This window comes from Limulus polyphemus, unplaced genomic scaffold (genome assembly GCF_000517525.1).
Source record: "Limulus polyphemus unplaced genomic scaffold, Limulus_polyphemus-2.1.2 Scaffold316, whole genome shotgun sequence".
In the NCBI taxonomy this organism is placed as follows: Eukaryota; Metazoa; Arthropoda; class Merostomata; order Xiphosura; family Limulidae; genus Limulus; species Limulus polyphemus.
In genome coordinates this window covers 94,218-109,565 of record NW_013665926.1, presented here as the reverse complement: position 1 = coordinate 109,565, position 15,348 = coordinate 94,218, and the positions used below count along the sequence as shown (strand labels likewise).

The following is a 15,348-nucleotide window of genomic DNA, read 5'->3' as shown; positions in this document are numbered from 1 at the left end:
AATTATCATTTAACTCAGTTTCAGGCTATTCGAAATTATAATATATTAGATAATAAATTGGAGCCTAGTCCGGAGTAAATTGTAATACATAAGAAGAGGATGAGTTATGTTAGAATAATATTTTACAAAACGACGATAGTAAGAACATCTTCCAAGACTCCTTTCTTTTACTCTCACACAAGATCCTTGGTGTTAGTCAATACTGAACAGATTAAATCTTAGATGGGTCTGTAGACATTCTCTACTGACTGTGTATCCCAGGAAATGCACGTATTCATGGAACAGTTCACAGTTCTTGGGATTCAGCTTAAGATTATCTTTCCTGAACCAATCCAAAAGTTCCTTAGCCCATCATGTACATTATCAAAGGTCATTATAAAATACTAAAATATCGTGTACAACAGTTAGAAAACAAAAAATAATGGTAAACGGCTTTTGTCTACATTGTCTACATTTCCTGGCAATATATTAGTTAAAAACTATTGTATTGTGTTTTATTTTGTCCATTCTGCGTGACTAGTTGTCTAACTAATTCGTTAAGTCCTTTTAGATTATTGTTAGTGGAAGTTGATGTTTCAATATTATTTTGATCTGATAATTCTTTAACTTGTAAATTGTGCCTTTAGTTCTTTAACTGCAATTTTAATGGACTCAAGTTCCATCTGTTATGATAGCCATAAAATTGATCTTGTTCCAATAAATCCATCATTTGACATGGAGCATCTGAGTAAGCTAATTGGGCAAGCATTTAAAACTATTTTATAAGTTCGGCCAAGGTTTCTTCTTTCCTCTGTACCCAATTCTGGAACTTTGATCTGGATACTTCCTTCTGGTGTGCAGCTACCAATGTTTGTTATTTGTTACAGCTTTCAGCTGGAAGGCTACTTAGTATCATTAGAACTGACTCTACAGATGGGCAGCAAGATGAATAGATTGATTTTCACTTTTGTTTGATGAATTTTGCACTAAGCTATTTGATATTATCTGTGTTTGCTGTTCCAAATTTAGAAGTGATAGACTAAAGGGAAGGCAGCTAATCAACACTTTTCACCACTAACTATTGAGATACTTTAATTGAATAGTGGATTGGCTGTCATATTATAATGCTCCTAACGGCGAATAGGTGAGCACTGGTTTCTCAAGTGGGTTATGCTGTTGAACTACCCAGCTAAATTCTTGAACTGGATTTGGTAATGAAGTAAGTCGAGTGCCCTAACCACCTGACCATACTGGGCCAAAGCAGATAGAAAACACATGATATGCATATGACGTCTTCTCTATTAAGATCAGATAGGTGAATACATCATCATCGCCAAAATTACATTGACTCGCAATGTGCGTTCTCGGGTTCGAATCCTCGTCACTGCATATGCTCGCCCTTTCAACCGTGGGGCATTATAATGTGATGATCAATTCCACTATTGTCAGTAAAACAGTAACCCAGGAGTTGGTGATGGGTGGTGTTAACTCGCTGCCTTTCTTGTAGTCTATTACTGCTAAGTTATGGACGGCTGATACAGATCCTTTCATTCTTATCCAGATAGTCATCTGACATAGATTTCTCAGAATTTATAGAGAATTGCACCCTTCTTCCATATTGTGAATACGTCTCCTGGTTGAATTTTTTGTCTACACTAATTTTGTCGTTTGCCAAATATGTTTTCCAGTCTCTTTCATTTCATACAGTTTAATTCGGAAATACATATTCTGCCAAACCATTTTTAGAGCGGTCACAATTGTTACTTGAAGAGTATCAGTTTTAAAGAAACATTGTCTCAGGACATCACTTTATCTTATAGGCCTAATTTATGTATTTGTAAATTTACAACTGAGGCAACTCTATCTTGCACACACACACACACACACGTATATTGACAATTCTTTTATTTTTATTACTTAAAAGTCAATTGAAAAATGCTAATATAAATAAATTAGTGGCACAATATTAAAACAACTTTAACTTTCTACAAAAACGTCAATAAAAATATAATAGTAATTTATCTTCCTCTGAATTGTTTCCTGTAGATGGCACTTGCAATAACATTTACTGGAAATCCTATGGGGTGTATTACGTGCAGAAATACAATATTTTCTATACGATGATTAATGTAAGTTGTAACTAGGATTAGGGTATCGTATGTTGTGAAATGGCTGCTGCCCAATTAATGAATTGTGGTTATACATTGAGGTATGAAAATTAAGTATAATTCATAAAGAAATATAAGTGGTTCATGTGAAACTTAATCTCTTTTTACTCTGCATATGATTTGTTTTTATTTATATCAAATATTATGGCTGTTAACACACAGATACAATTTAGTTTATATTTATTGTACAGTGAATATTAATACTAGTAGTAATATTCTTAGTCTTACTAGACCAGACTAGGCCTTAGGCTTAGTTAGGCTGTAGAGGAACAGTAGTCGTTTAACAGGTTTGTGACTTTTTTTTTGTATAGTTTCAACGTTATATTAAACTAAAGAACTAAAAATATAATTTATGTTTAGTCTGATAGTGCGGTAATGATGGTGGTTAATATGTTCACAAATTTCACTTGCAGACTTTAATTTTAAATAAATAATATATTTATAAGCTGCACTAGTGTAACTGAGTACTAGTACTCAGTAGTAGCATTAGCAGTAGTACAAATCAGTGAAGACTCTGTCAAAGTTCAAAGATTGATCTGTTGGCCATTAACACAAAGTTAAAACTGGGGGTAAAGACTAAGAGTAAGATTATGTTGTGGAATTTATCTCATTGAAAACCCTAAACAGCAATTTATGGTGTGTGAAATGTTTGTGACAAAGATAGAATTAAAGGTGTTTAAATTTAATTTTTCTTGAAACTGATTTTAGAATTGCCTTATTTTACTTAACAGGGTTAATTGAAAATAGCATATTAGGTTTAAGTGGATTGTAATGATGTGCATATAAATGACATACATTATACACTACAGCAGTTGTTGGGAACCTTTTTTGATTGTGGATCAATTATATTTTTTTTGAAAAATTTTGCATTGTGTTTGGTCAGTGAGAGTCATAATTCTTAATACTGGTACATAGATTTAAATGTGTATGTTTATTTACATATAACAAATAAAATTAATTATTCTCAAAAACAAGTCACCAAATAATTAATAATAATATTCAACAAATAAGTCACCAAATACATTTATCAACAAAAAATAAACAGTTCTTGACTGATTTTGCAATACATAATTTAATGACTTCCTGGGTACATTTTTACACGTTGTTCAGCCTCAGCCATGCGAGTAGCGAAGCACATGTCATTCAGTCTGGCACCTTGCAGCCATGATGGCAGGGAAAAAGAAATGAAGCAATGTATCTAGCTTACATGTTTGTTCTATTGTCACAAATAAAACACTACTGTCACTTATATATAACCTGAAACTCATATTTACCTGCAAATATATATAATTTGCCATATGCTTACCTCAAAACCTATAAAAACATCAAAATACATTTCACACAGCACTTTCTGCTAAACAACCAAGGAATCTCTTGGCTAATGACAGCACAGTACACCTGAAGCATTAGTCAAAAGTTTTATCACATAGTTTGACCAGCTTGATTATTTTTCCCCAAAATTGATCATAAAATTCTCTGTAGCCGTGACTCGCTCTTTTAATATCTTTGTTCTTCTCATGTAGCCGAGAAATTTGAACTAAGCAACAATTGTACCCTCACAGGTTGCAATAGTGAAGTTAACTTTTAGCAGGTCAGCCAAATCATTGCCATTGGTCACCAAGTGACCTGTGGATCATAGGTTGCTGACCAATGTACTACAGTAATCTGACTTATAAAAGTTATGAAACAAATAAAAATATTGCAAAATACTAACCTACATTTAGTAGGCTTATAAATTATGTTTTTCTAAGTCTTGTTAATGTCATCAGTAGCTCTATAGCTTCATACATGGCACTGAAAAATGTTAATATTTAATTTTTCAGTTAATTGATTATTCTCATACGAGTCTGGATAGCTGGAGTAATTGTAACCATTAATTTCAATTAATTGATTGTTTTTATGAATTGTGATGCTAATTGATTAAACTGAACAACCTTGAATTAATTGAAAATAAGGAGAAATTAGAATGGCAATATCTTGATTACTTTAGTAGTTGGAATGATTAGAAACAATAATTTGATTATTTGATCTTTTTTTTTGCCATTGATCAATTTAATCATAATTTTGATATTTTTATGTGATACTAATTGATGTAATCAATGCTTATAGGTAATTAATTGAGTTAATTACCCAGCTCTAATCTTTATGCATAACTGTAATGCTTTTTTGGTTATGAGGGGTTGTTTTTAGCATGTCACCTTGCATACTTCAGAAGTTTTCTAGGACTTTGTTCTAAGCACTAAGAAGGAGGATATAGTTAGAAATTTTATGGAAAAGCAATTAATTCCTGATGATTATAACATTATCAAGATCTGTTATTTAGATCATTCAAGCCATACCTTTTAGTTTCAATAAACTTATCTTTCAGAAATTGCATCTTAAGATGAAAAATAAAGAATGAATGACTTATGTAGATGTAAAAAATTGTAAATAAGCATAGCAACTTTGCAAATTCTTACAAGTTTTGTTAAATTAGTTCAGAAGGTATCTATTCTTTATAGAATTATGTATAAACTGAAAGCTCATTCTTAAATGGATGATTAGGGAAATTTTATTATAAATCTATAATAATAAAAGGGTATGTCTGTGGGTTTGTATATGTGTATGTGTGACTGCCATAGCTTCAAGAGGAAATAACCCAGAAATCTGAAATTTTGCACACATAATAAGTGGACCCTAAGGTTGTGCACCTGAGTATTATTACTTATCCACATGCATATGTGCATGCACATCTTTTTATGAGGGAAGCTAGTGAAAAACCACATAGAAAAGAATATGTGACTGTCATAGTTAAAAAATACTAAGTGGACCTTGAGGGTGTGCACCAAGGTATTATTACTTATCCACATGCGTGCATCTTTTTAATGAGACAAGCTAGCAAAAAACCATATAGAAAAGAAGTGTTTTTATGTTTCTGTGAAATAAAAATGTTTATAATATTTGTGACTGTTCTGTGCTAAAATAGATTCAGAATACACACACTGACATAGTGATATAGAATATATAAACCTAATAACCCGAGTGAAGCCAGGTATTTTCACTAGCAAATAATAAAATGCCAAGCTTGCAAGAATATGAATGTTATTTGTAACAGCAAATGCCAAGATTTATTCAATGAAATGTCACAAAGCTTCTGTTAAGGCTCAGATTCATTTGAAAATGAGTAAGTTCACAATATTAAATGTTATTTGATGTTTTTTTTTGTATTCACATGACCTTAAAAAAAGAGAATTAAGAACAGTATTCGGTCTTCATGATATGTGCCTGCCACTTTTCTTTCTTTTTAACCCTTTTGGTGCATAATTAAATTTCTGGGTGGTTCTCAAAGTGTCAATTATCCATCAAAAAATTAAATTAGGAATTTGATCCTTTCTAGGCCTTTTTCAGTATCAAAGGATATATATTTTCTGTATTTGGTCCAACAGTTTCTGATATTTATATCATATAAAGAAAATTGAGAAAAATATGTTGAATTTGTCATCCTGTAAATGGTCAATAAACAGCTTATATATTTATTTATTATAAATCATGATAATTAAAATACAAAATACACTGTGCCACATGCACCTATTTTCTTCACCCTCAGACTATCAAAAAGTAGTATGTTTGAATAAAAATTGTCCAGTTATACTGTATGTCCCTTATTCTCAAATCCATTTAGTAATGATAAAACAACCTTGTAATTTAACCCTTGGTTTTGGATGTTTGTGGTTTCTTTGCCTGTGTATGCTTCAAATTTTGACAGATATCCAATAAGAGAATCAAAAGCAACCAGACTTTAATGGCCCATTTTGTACTAGGTTTGCTGGGGAGGTACTGCTTGAATTACAGCATCAACTCATCAATACATATTTCTTTTTTGCTGTTATAAGAAGAAACATATATATCTTTTAATGTATCCAATACTGCTCTGATTTTGTAAAGTCTGTCACTCTGTGCATTACCTTCCTTATTATCAGTAAAGTGTAAGAAGGACTTTATTAGCTGGTACTGATCCTTTGTAAATATATGTCCATATCCAGTAGTTTTAGTCAGCCAATATTCATCTTGAAAATAGGAAGCTAATGTTGTATTATGCACCAACCCCATACCAATTTCTATAGCAACTAAAGCCTGAATATCTTTGGCCTCAACATCCATCCACTTATTATACCTAGATCTTGGTAGTAGTTCCCCTACTTTTCTAACATTTGTTTTGCATATCTGTTCGTCACCTTAGCTACATTCTCATAAATTGAAACTGGAAAAAATTTCTCAAAACGTTGACATGAATCTACATTTTGGAATCCTTGTACACTCTGTTGTCTACTAAAATCTGTAACATAATCTAAATCTCGGTAGTTCTGACTTTTGACTTCCTTTATCTTACTTCATTTAGATACAGAAATCGGCATAGCATAGCTGGTAGATGGACCTGGGTCAGGTGTGTCCCAGGTATTCACCTCCTCTTCAACCTCTGGTAACTGTGTCTTCATAGTCAGGATCATCAGCACCTTCTAATTCATTTCCACTAGCAGAAGCTGTTGCCCAAATCTCTTCAATTTCAGTAACAGTAACAATCTTTCTCATCCCACTCATTGCTATGGACAAAATCAAAAATTTATTCAATCAAAAACATGAACATAAAACAGTTTAGCTGCTAATTATAATGATAGCAGCTATAACTATTTGTAGCATAAAGAAAATACTATATAAAAAAAAGCCCAATCATGGTTAGCACAAACATCTGCTCTACAGTAAACATTTACGTAAAAAACAATCTTATAGCACCAAAATCCAAAACATCTGGCCTATATTAACCTATAAGAGGGTATAAACCAGCTATAAATATCAGAGTGTACTATAACATCTGTAACTTGCCCACACACACACACATACACACACATCAAACGCAAACATCGTATACACACGAATACATTATTGGTTAGGGTATACTATGGGGTGGGGGAGGTAGTACTTGCCCCGCCATTTTTGACGGGCTATACTCTAATACAATATCAATGACCAAATAGAGAAAAACTCTTAGAATACCTTCTTGCACCTTGTGGATCCTATGCCACAACTGCTATTAGGTATAATTCCTAACGAAATAGCTAACTAGTGAATTTTGACATATGTGTCCAAGCGGTATTAGTTACTACAATTAAAGTTATTCACTTTAAAAGTCTGACAGCTTAGTCGAAACTTCATACAGGCAAAATAATGTTCTTAGCATCCTTATCGCTGAGATTGTTTCAAATTATATTTCCTTCCTTTGCCAAAGTTGTCTTTTGTTCTTACGCTTTGAATATGTGAAGCTAAATTAACGTAGAATATACCATACATTTGATTGAAGAGGACAAATGAAAACATCGAAGCTAGTTTCGTAGTCTTTGTGTTAATATTTTGTTCCAAAATTCATTCACTGTATTGTTTATTTTACGCCCTATTCAGTTTTGGATGTAACTTGTGCATTTGCAAAGTTTCTCTGGTTCTTAACATTTTTTACTTGAAGTTGAAGCGCTACCCAAGGTATTGAAATTTTCGAAAAGAAGAAAGTCAGTTTTGTAAACCATATCAAAGAATACTTGACTGATTATATGGAATATTTTGCGTATGCTTTTTAATCATTTAACTAAAATAATGAATTGTAGAACCCACATAGCTATGATTATATCTTGGATATGTAAATTTATAGATGACGTACGAGCGCTGCTTTTGTAATACTGTGCAAATGAATTAGTTAAATGAAATATTGGCATAAAACAATTCAAAGTTGAATATTTTCACCAATGTTTGAAGTTGTTTTTTCAGTTTGTGTGATTAGGGTGGGTGTTGGTTGAAACTAAGTATGTCATATCTTCTTATTTAATTAAAATTTCAGATGACGAATTACATTGTCAAATATTAAATTCCCATAATGTGTAAAGAAAATAAATTATATAATTTTGCTTCACAATAATTGTGTTCAGTTCTGAAGTCGTGCACGAAAATAATGGGCAATTAAAGTTTAGTTTAGTGTTTATTGAGAAACCTGCTGAACTGAATAAATAATTAAAAAATACATTAACAGCAAAACGAGGGGCCTTTTGAATGTGACGTACCTAATGATAACTCTGTGCTACGGGTCGAAACATTATAATTATTGTATGTTCCTACTGTAAAAGTTGTCTACACATACATTATAAATAAAATTAAGAAAAGGAATTATGTTGTTTGTGTCGGTAATTGTTATGCCGCAAATTGTACCAAAGTTCTTCCATAGAAGTTTTTACAAGAAACTTATTTATGAATGGTGTTCTTGTTTTATTTCAAAGCGCCACCAAAGTATAGTCACATCATCACTGTAACGTAAACGTAAGATTTTGAGTCGAAAAAAAATCGTTACATTTTCCGAATCGTTTTCACAGAAAATAGCTTTATGTTTCCTAACGCCTAGTTAATTTAAAGATATTAAAATGTGTTGAACTGAGTTACATCTGACTTTTACCGTGTTAAAACTTGTTTTATTGCGAGACTTCTGACTTAGAACTGTAACTGAACAATGCGATTAGTTTTTACTGGAATAACTTTAAAGTAGAACTTTTTAACTTCAGCGATTATGTAATATTATGTTTTGTGCACTGTTATTTCGAAAATTTTCAGTTTTCTAACAAACAACCGTGCGTACGTCATTTGGGGTTTTAAACACCTTTTACAGTAAAACGCATTCTACAATTATTACGTTGCTATAGAAATATACATATATTGTTACAACAGCGGAAGTCATGTGATACTAGTAACACGTCATGATGTTCTCGAAGGATCTTGACTTTTTTCTGGCAACTCTAGTCTGTTCTAGGCGCCCTCTTTTTTTAATATATAAGCCCGGCAAATAAAACTGAAATATAATTGCAAATAGATAGAGAGATTGTGTCAGAGTTCGTGAAAATGTTATCTGAAAGGATGGATGATATTCACCATCAAGTGCATTCAAACTTGAAAACGTTTGCTGATTCGATGAAGCTATGTTATGATAAGAGATCTACTGAAGTCATCTTTGTACCAGGAGACAAGGTGTGGTTGTATAATCACAGGAAGAACAAAGGGAAGTCTCCTAAGTTGTCTTCTCCATAGGATGGCCCATATGACATAGTAGATCGTCTCTCAGACGTGACTTTCGAATAAAATGTGGTTGGCGAGGTAATCCAAAAGTGGTGCACGCCCTCGTTTTTAGTATATAAGCCCGGCAAATAAATTGGAGATATAATTGCAGATAGATAGAGAGACTGAAGATAGAGGTAATCGAGTCAAGCGAGCAGTAGGCACCGTAAGTAAAATGTGCAAATCTCCGTGAATTATAGCGTATATTTATAAAAGTAGTTAAGTTTAAAGTGATAGTGGAAATTAAGTGTATTACAAAGTTTGTAACGAGAAAGAATTAACTAGTTTTAATTAAGAAAGGACTTTTATCTCTGAAGTTCCTCGGAAAGAATTTTTACGGGACATTAACAAAAAAGCAGATACGTAACAATATGTACATACACCCACATACGCATATATACTTTTAAAGCGGAAAAAGTTAAGAAGTTTATCACATGTTTTTATCGTGTTTTTTTTTTATCCTACAAGTCTGTTGATTACTAAAAATTCGTTTATTAAAACGAGGATTTCTCTGAAGATATTTTCTGTATTTAAGGTCAAATGTTCGGAATGTCTGACAGGAAAACGCTTTACACGTGTTACCTGTATATCCATTAGTGCATGGCAGCAGCGGCAAATATTTATGTGTTGGCACGCATCGGCATTATTTATTGGATATGAATTGAAAGGAAGTGGATTTTTGTTAGATCGTATATTTTAGTATGACTATGAGAAGTGAAAAAAAACAAGAACATACACACACACTCTAAATATTACAGTAGGTACATTTCCGTTCTTGTCACGTATGCGTTGATTACGTATCAAATTACTGCACAGTACCGGTTACGGATAGGCCTAAGTATCCGTGCATGTATAGGGATGCGTTTTACTTTTACAGTGTTTTCGTAACCCGAATGATACACTTGTTATAATTTGTCGTCCATCGATATTTTTCTGTATTTTTCCAAAACACATTATAATTAGTTATTCATCAAAAAAGATTAAATCTGAATATTTTGTATTATTAATGTTTTTCATTACTCTGATTATTGAAACGGCAAAATTCGTTTTTAATTTTTGTGTGTAAGAATGGAATTTTAATGTCTTTATTTCTTGTTTTGCAAACATGTATTTTTAGATATGAAAACATTTTAAAATTTACACATTAGGAATTTACCATTATACTTTATAGGTATTTTAGTGGTAGTAATATAGGATAATTACTTTATGAATGCTTATAGCTTGAACATTTCAGAATTCATGTGATCTCTGAACTGGATACATGTTTCATATGCTTGTAGTTGTAAGCAAGTAATGTTGAATAGCATGGGATAAGGCATTTAAACATTGTAAAAAAACAGACTCTAAAGATTATATCTGATATTGATAAGGTAGAACAGAACTTTGATAATTTGAGTTAAATGTTGTATGTTTGATACAGGTTTCAAACTACTGTGCTGACACTATAACCTCTAAAAAGATAAGGATATTTTCATCCAGAATTTTTCAATTTAGTTATTAAAAGTATCACCGTACAACCAAAACCTAAAGGTGAAACAGTAACACAGAAAATACGTTTTACGTCTGTTTCACTTTAATCTGGAATTAAAATGGTTTTGGAATAACTTTACCAGAGCTTCGCATATTGAGAAAAAATCTGCACGTTGACCTTGATTCTTGTGTCAAAATTACATATTTGCTTGGTAATTTATCGAAACACAATTATCAGAGGTAAATTGGTGATATTCATAAGGTATGCTATAAATTAAGCACTTAAAAAAAATATATCATGACTTGTATGTTATGTATTTTTAACATTTCTGTAAGTTAAAGTAAGTGAAGAGTTGCTTTAATTAAAAGTAGTACTTTGTTTTCCAGCTCATCCGTATTTTGATTTGTTGTGTTTATTGTATAAGAATTATTGCTTTAAATGTATATATTATTTGAAATAATAAAATCTCTGTTTTAGCTTGTTACTTAATCCTATTACATGGTTAGTATTATTACTGATGAGTACCTTTTAATAATGTAATTTCCTTTATTCTTGGAAAAATAAATGTTGTAAATTTGTTTTTTTTTTTTCAGTGTTGGTATATCACAAGCGAAGCTACAGTAATTTGTATTCTAGAAGAGATTGACCACCAATCTTTTTTTTTATGTTACAATGCCAGATGTATTAAAAAAAGAGACATTGGAGTTGTACCATACACATCGGTGTGCACATGTATGTATATATAAATAGAATGTGAACGTATTTTTTCACTACATGGTCTTAGTCGTAGTTCTTCTTTCATAACTGAATTTCAAATCCACGTATTGGTGTGGTGGTGTTCTGTCTGTTAGCAATGTGTACTAAGACTTGTATTTTACAAAGTACTACCATCCAGTTTTGCCGAGTTCACTTCTTTAAAATCCTTTTGGGAGTGGTGTCAGTATTTTTTCTCATGCAATATATCACAAATTTCTCTGTTTATCAAGAAAACCTTCAGAAAAAAGTTGTTCCTGTGTTCAGTTGGACATCCATGCACAAAATTCTTGGAATTTCAGGAAATGAAAAGCACGATTTTAGAAACATAATACTTCCCATAGGAAAAATTCCTCAAATAATCAATAGCAGCCAATGGACAGTGGGCATGAAAGTTGGTAATGGTAGTGTTATAATAAATTCAACTTCTGTAGAAACAAAGAAAATAGAAAATAATTCATCAGAAGTTGCTACATCAGTGAGAAATCAAACTAAAAGGTCACAAACAATTTCTGTGAATAAAGAAATTCATCTCTGTCCACTTGTGCCTCCAAAATTAGGTGAGTATCTTTACATCAGAATAATATGGATAATCTGAAGCTCTTACTTAAATCAACTATCTAAATTTTTTAAAATTATGTAACTATTTATAATTTCAGTTGTCTTACGACTTGGATAAGGTATTATTTGCTGTTTAACAGTCTGTCACTTTCTTTTCATATGGCATTGGAATTCACATTAAACTTAGTAGGTTTCTAATAAAACACCTATTCAAATGTTCAATTATGTTGTGTGTCATCCATTTAAATTTTTGTTTATGGCTGACTTCATAACTGGAATGAGAGCTATGTTAATAAAATTGCATGCTTATCTGCATATTGTATTGATTGTTATTTATAAACAATGCATTCAGTTGTTATATTCGTACAATAACTTCTATTCTAGAGTTGGATTAAACCTATTAGCCCATATGAAACATGTATTTTCAAATACAAGCAATAGCCAACATATACTACTGGATCCCTGCTGCTGTTGGCTATTTTTTGCCTCATTATGAAGTAACTGATTTTCAACAAATATTTGATTTTATATTTACTAAATTGAAAAGTCAAAGGTGTAGCTGAAATTCTCTTTCACTGCCATGTTTTATAGTTAAATAACTCTTAGTGCCTGGTTTATTTGTAGATACACAGCAAAAAACAAAGAGACATGTTTTAATGTTTCATTACTTATTTAAACTGTGAAATTTGATGGAGAATACTTATTTGTCATGGTACAAAATTCACAATTACATGGCAATGCATGTGCCCATCAAATGAAGGTTAAAACAAGTTAAAATATACTATTGATTTTGTATTAAATGTTAAAATCTATATATTTTTTTGCATTTTCCTTTAAATTAAATGACAGATATATTGTGGAGTACCTTTCATAAATTATTTTTATGACCAGTTTTCAAAGGTAACAAGTTTTCTGTAGTATAAATATATGTTAATTTTCTTTGTAAATTTCTTTAAAAATTTTATCAGTTTCACACTGTTGAAGTACAATTTTGAGTATTTAATGCTAGTCAATTTAGTCAAGAAACTTTGAAAAGAAAGTTTTAATGATGTGAGTATTAAGGTGGCAGAGGCCTGGCATGGCCAGGTGGGTTGGGCACTTTACTTGCAATCTGATGGTCACAGGTTTTTGAATCTCCATCCCACCAAATGTGCTCACCCTTTCATCTGTGGGGCTGTTATAATGTAATGGTCAATCCTACTATTCATTGGTAAAAGAGTAGCTTAAAAGTTGGAGGTGGTGGTGATGACTAGCTGCCTTCCCTCTAGTCTTTCACTGCTAAATTAGGGATGGCTAGCTCAGATAGCCATCTTGTAGCTTTGCATGAAATTCAAAACAAACCAACTAAGGTGGCAAATGTCATTAAAATTCTAATCAGTCTATAGGAATTGAAATTATTAATAACCAGTGATAAAAGTTATATTGTGGAAATTTCCAAATTGCATCATCCTATGAAGACAAAATGTGTCTGAAGAAGTGAAAATTGACAGTGTGTTATGAACCAGTGAATATGCTTTATCATACTAAGCCACTTCACCTTGAATGCTACATATTTCATTTTTAATTTTATTACTACGAGTGTCAGGACTCTTAAAAAGAAAAGTTACATTTTTGTTCAGATAATGTGACTGTTTGTGGATTTTAGGACAAGAAAAGCAACTCTAAATTATTTTTACCTCCATACGAACAGTAAGCAGGCCTCAGAGCAAATATTTAAAACTTTTTTTCTAACTGAACATTTAAAATCTTTTTTTTTTAAAAGAACCTTGTAGTCTTGAGTGTTTGTGAAGTACTTGAAATAGAAACACTAGTGTTAATTACAGGGTATTCCTTAGTTTGTGTTTTCAGGTATACTTCTTTCCAGGGCAGGATTCATTGTGTAATAGCTGGTGCTGCTTAACCTAGTCCATTTATGGATGGAAATGTTTTTAGAAATCATTGGCACCTGATAAGTAGGCTGTGACTAGATCTTTCCTGAAGTTTTGAATCAGGTATGTATTATTCTGTGTTTTTTTTTATTCATATTATCCTCAACTAAATTAATTGAGGGGAATCATGGTACTTCTTTGGTTTTATCCTGAAATGAAGTTTCCAAGTTTGTACTTTTGTGGTGCTTATAACTTTTATCATTCCTGTTAACATGGTAATGGCTATACAACTGATACTTTTGCCAACCATGTTTTGTGAAGATGAATTCAGCAGTTTTTTTCTTTTTTATGAAGAATAATGAATAGTTTTAATGATTGTATTAAATAAATCCAATGGGGATTTTAATTTACTTTTGAGTGACATTTTTCAGTCACCATGATAACCTGTATGTATTATGTTCTGGTAGTTTGATACGACAGAAAATACATTGATGAGAACAAGTCCATTGGAAATATTTTTGGTTGGTAGTTTATACCAGATATTATCAAAAAGCTATGAAGGAAAATGTGTCATCTGACATAAGTCTAAATTAGTGGCTAGGATGGTGATTTGCATTAGTATTTAAAAACTGGCCGACAAAGGTAAATGAAAGACATTTTTCATTCTGCAGCATCAAGTAAAAACTCTTGTAAAAGAAGAGAAAACTGTGCACAGAGTAAACATAAAACATTCATTCACTTCAAAGGATCAGGCGGCAAGCTTTGTCATGTAAGAATCTTCCAAAACCTGTAAGTAACACAATACCAACATAGGAGAAAAGTATACTGGCTAGAAAATTATGAAACCTTTGTCAAACCTCCAAACTTGCTGCTGCACTTTGTATTATTCATGACAATGATTTGATATTGGAGCTAAAGGTACCACTACTTGCATAACAAGCATTTATAGTTTTCATCACCTCAAGCTAATGACACTTGATAATGTTACTAGCTCAAGGGTAAGGTTGCTGTATTAGAAAGCCATTGACCTACATCATTCTTATACTACATTTGCAATAAAGTATGTGTACAGGTTATTTGAAAATTTTGGTGAACAAGAAACATTCACCTTTCAAAAATAAAAGGAATACCTTTTCATATACCACAAACCATCACAACTCAAGAAGTGAAGTAATTTAAGGTATTGATCTGCTGTTTCTGTGACACAAGAGGTGAGGTTTTGTAGTATTCTGAAACCCATATTCATATGGCATGCACCAGCAGAAGTGGTCACTTATAAATTAGTTTTTATACTGAATGAGTTGCAGCAACCATTACATCTGCTGCTCTATTTTCAGACAGACTAACTGTGAATAAAATGAAAGGCAATATTCAAGTTTTTCTGGATAAAACAGGGTTGAAAGGGCTGGCAAGGTTAAGTTTCAAC

General features: G+C 31.9%; 1 protein-coding gene across 3 annotated transcripts in view; it reads left to right on the top strand.

The window, feature by feature from the left end:
- Positions 1-2,058: 2,058 nt before the first annotated feature.
- Positions 2,059-15,348, top strand: part of LOC106457318 (beta-1,4-N-acetylgalactosaminyltransferase bre-4-like) — a 52,608-nt gene continuing 39,318 nt past the window's right edge. The window contains exons 1-2 of one of the 3 annotated variants that reach the window (XM_013916710.2): positions 2,059-2,188; positions 11,334-12,053. In XM_013916710.2, the coding sequence (XP_013772164.1) occupies positions 11,594-12,053 (460 nt within the window). In that variant the 5' untranslated portion in view covers positions 2,059-2,188; positions 11,334-11,593. Of the gene's footprint in view, positions 2,189-9,417; positions 9,436-11,333; positions 12,054-13,889; positions 14,046-15,348 lie in introns of those variants that run through there. The other 2 variants (XM_013916711.2, XM_022383189.1) reach the window with 2 other exon arrangements.